This window comes from Molothrus ater, chromosome 3, assembly GCF_012460135.2.
Source record: "Molothrus ater isolate BHLD 08-10-18 breed brown headed cowbird chromosome 3, BPBGC_Mater_1.1, whole genome shotgun sequence".
NCBI classification, from domain to species: Eukaryota; Metazoa; Chordata; class Aves; order Passeriformes; family Icteridae; genus Molothrus; species Molothrus ater.
Window position 1 is genome coordinate 65,318,122 of NC_050480.2, and position 3,299 is coordinate 65,321,420.

The 3,299-nt window shown below is 41.4% G+C and overlaps 1 protein-coding gene across 1 annotated transcript; it reads right to left on the reverse strand.

Moving 5' to 3' along the window:
- Positions 1–288: 288 nt before the first annotated feature.
- Positions 289–3,073, reverse strand: LOC118685569 (calcium homeostasis modulator protein 6-like). Its single transcript, XM_036381158.1, has 2 exons — positions 2,540–3,073; positions 289–739 (listed from the first exon to the last, which is right to left on the reverse strand). Exons 1-2 carry the CDS (start codon positions 3,071–3,073, stop codon positions 323–325), a joined length of 951 nt encoding a protein of 316 aa, XP_036237051.1. The 3' UTR covers positions 289–322.
- Between the last annotated feature and the right edge of the window lie 226 nt (positions 3,074–3,299).

A 3,299-nucleotide genomic window follows, 5' to 3' on the forward strand; every position in this document is an offset into this window, starting at 1 on the left:
TCCATTCCTGTCTTTGTCTCTTTGATAAGATTTGGTATTGTCACTCCACCTGCCAACTGCTTTTGAGGTATCGGTAATAATTTGACATAATATGTGCTGATACCTTTGTGGATGCTGATTATTTTACATACAACTCTTCTTAATAGACAACAACATAAGAAAAGTGCCTTTTAAATGTACTTAAGCAAAAAGTAAATCTACTGAGGATTACAACTATTAGCTTTCCCTTTCAGCTTGCATAGATTTCAGTAAGAGCAGAGAATAAGACTCTTCTTATATCAGTAGGCTAAAAGACTGCCAGCATTGCAAAGGATTTGTTTCATTACAACCCTGAAACGCTTGCCTGGGCTTCATCCACAAATTCAAAAACATTGAGATCCCGACCTTCTTCCTTGAATTCAGCGTCGTTGCCTCTGTCGGTGTTCACATACTTGTGTAACATGCTGTAATACTGCTCTTGTGAATTAAAGGTATACGAGACTGAAACCTTCTGCCAGTCTTTGTTGCTGGGAGTACAAAATGGTGCTGGGTCAGTGGCTTCAAAAAAGCAATTTGTATTTCTTTCTGCTAGCTTGGTTGCATGCTCTTTGGCTTTGATCTCAAAGAGTTTATGTTCTTTTCTTGAGTAAATTTTCCAGAACTTGAACTGAAGGTAGCTGACAGGGGAGAAGCAGTGGGTGACACATGTTGAAATCAGTGCCACAGTCATGATGCTGGCTATCAGGAACCATCCTATCAGCTTGAAAAAAGGATATATAGGTTATTGGTGGTTTTGCATGGCCATATGTGGGAGTACAGAACATAACACTGAAAAAATAAGAAAACCGTAAGCAAAGAATCCTGGAGTGCATGTAACTGTCTGTTTGCTGCCAAAGTAGGGGATCCCATGCATGCAATTCAGACAGACATACAGACCTTCTGCACCCCTCAGCTGATCTTGTCAGATTAAGGATGAATACCGAAAAAAGAGAAGATGGACAGAAGTTATTTACTCAGTTATATCCAGCTTTCTTAAGTTGTAAGGCAAGATACTGACCATCAGTTTCTGCAGTTGTGGTCACATTTATGGTACAAAGGGTGCAGAATCTCTCCATGTGCTTTGTGCTGCAAATTAGAGCTCCTGCTGGCTATGTTCTCACGGAATGTAGTTACTCTCCCTGATGTCTGAGCCTGCAAAAACAGCTAGTTTTTGCACAACGCAGAGGAAAGGTTGTGTCCTGTATGTGTTGTAGGCAGGACACAGATATGACTATTGAATATGGGAATTCATTCTTGTTTTATATCTGATTTTAACACCCTTAGACAAGGACTCAGAGGTCCCATCAAAACCAAGTGTCCTAGTAATTGCTGGTGTCTCCTCAGGGGTACTTAGCTAGAAGCTCTAGGCAGAGATCCTGCAACATGCTCTTTTACCCCAGGATGACTTTTTCTTCAAATGAAAAAGTATTGAGTGCTAAATGAAAAGGAGTTTGTGTTCTTTTTGGTTCTTAATTTTGTTGAAAGTAGATTGGATATAAAAAATAGTGGTCAGTAATAAAAATATACTCACACTTTTCCTATTTTTGTTTGACTGGATGTTTCTTTTAGATTCTACTGCAATGTCAGTAACAGTCAGGCTTCCTTGTTTTTTCTCCTTTCTTATCCTATCTAAAATCAATGGTATGGAGTTTGCCCCTTTTTCTTAGAGAAGCAGTATGCTAAGTAGTTAACAAATAAAAACACATTTTTGTTTTAATAGGCATTTGTACTAAACAGGAACTCTTATAAACTTAACTCCCTTAACCAGCTCTTAATATTTTCCTGAGAAAAAGTTGCAAAACAGGGTTTTCCTATTGGAGTTAAGACAAAATCCACACAAATATAGAAACAAAACTGCAGTGCTGCCAACAAACCAAACAAAATCCACAAGTGTTACTGTTTTGATCATGCAATTTGCTTTCAGCACAAGCAACTTTAACAAGACAAACATATATTTTAACTATTCTTCTAGAATACAAGTGTGAAATTATTAAGAGTTTCAAGCACTGAGGTTTATAGTCAAACAAGCTGTTCCTATTTGTTTCTCTTTCCAGATGTCCCCTTGCAACCATTCTCTTGCAAGGGGACATCAGCTTCCCCCTGTGTTAATGATCTCAGCTTCCCCTCAACTAATGCCTATCTGCAGAAGTTTGAGGTATTCAAAGACATAAAAGTAGAGAAGGAGAAGAACTCAAACCATGTCTAAGTTAATTGAGAAGAAAACTTGTTGTGCAAAGTCCCATTCTCTAGGGTGGCTTCCTGCACATGAGGTTTTGTAAATGACAGTACCAAACCATTACCATGCAGACATGCAAACCCAGAAAGTATTGTAAAAATACACCTATTTCTTTTCTGTTGCAGCTTTTTTGCCAACGAATATTGGCAAGCCGTGTGCTTTTGGTACCTGATATTATATGACATGAGGGAGAAGGACTGTTTACAGTTCCCAGCAGGCACTTCTATGCATTGAGCAGCCAGGGTTGAAGCCCATAGGGTGAGGAGAAGAGCAGTGAGGCTTTACCTGGGACTGTGCATGAAAGCTGAGGCATACACTTGACATCGCTGCTGATAACTCCTCATCACAGGGCATTTTGTACAGCTGCTCTTGGCTGTAATTTGTGTTATTTTTACAGAAGAGGTGTGCTGTCATGTTGCTCCCGCTGGCTGCACACTCGTAGAAGTTGGCTCCGAGCAGGGCCACCGCTATCCAGGTGAGCGGGGCCACCGAGGCTTTGGCTGTCATTGGCACTAACAGCTGGCAGACGTGGGCCCAGGTTCGCCAGGAACAGTATTGGGGATACTTCTCCAGAGAGCACATGCCTGTAAACAGGCGCCATGTCCTGGTATTCATCATGTAGCCGAGCAGCAAGAGGACGAAGGCAGGTGCTAAGAGGAAGGAATAACCATACACCAGGTTCTCAGAGTTGCAGGGACACTTGAACACCATAGATGAGAAGATGCGCTCGCTGGCAGCCGTCACAAGGGACACGATGCTGAAACCCAGAGTGGTCTGGTAGCGGATGTAGAAATCCACTGCCTTCTGTAACCTATCCATTTTTCTGCCTCTCCTTACTTTGAGAAGAGCAAAATCTCTGTCAGAAAAGGAAAAAAGAGAGACAAGTCTCCTGCAGCCCCCACAGCTTACAGAGCTTTCAGTTTCTATTGGTTGTGGTAATACAGTGAGGCACAGAAGCAGCCCTTCATAGAGGAAATAACAGTCAGTTTAAAGTGAAGCAGAGACCACACTGGAAAACCACTCCAACTTCAACAGCAAAACAATT

Coding starts and splice junctions, on each gene's coding strand:
- LOC118685569 (XM_036381158.1), bottom strand. CDS start 3,073: ATGGATAGGTTACAGAAGGCAGTGGATTTCTACATCCGCTACCAGACC. Junction 740..2,539: donor GCTTTCATGCACAGTCCCAG/GTAAAGCCTCAC, acceptor CCTTTTTTCAAG/CTGATAGGATGGTTCCTGAT.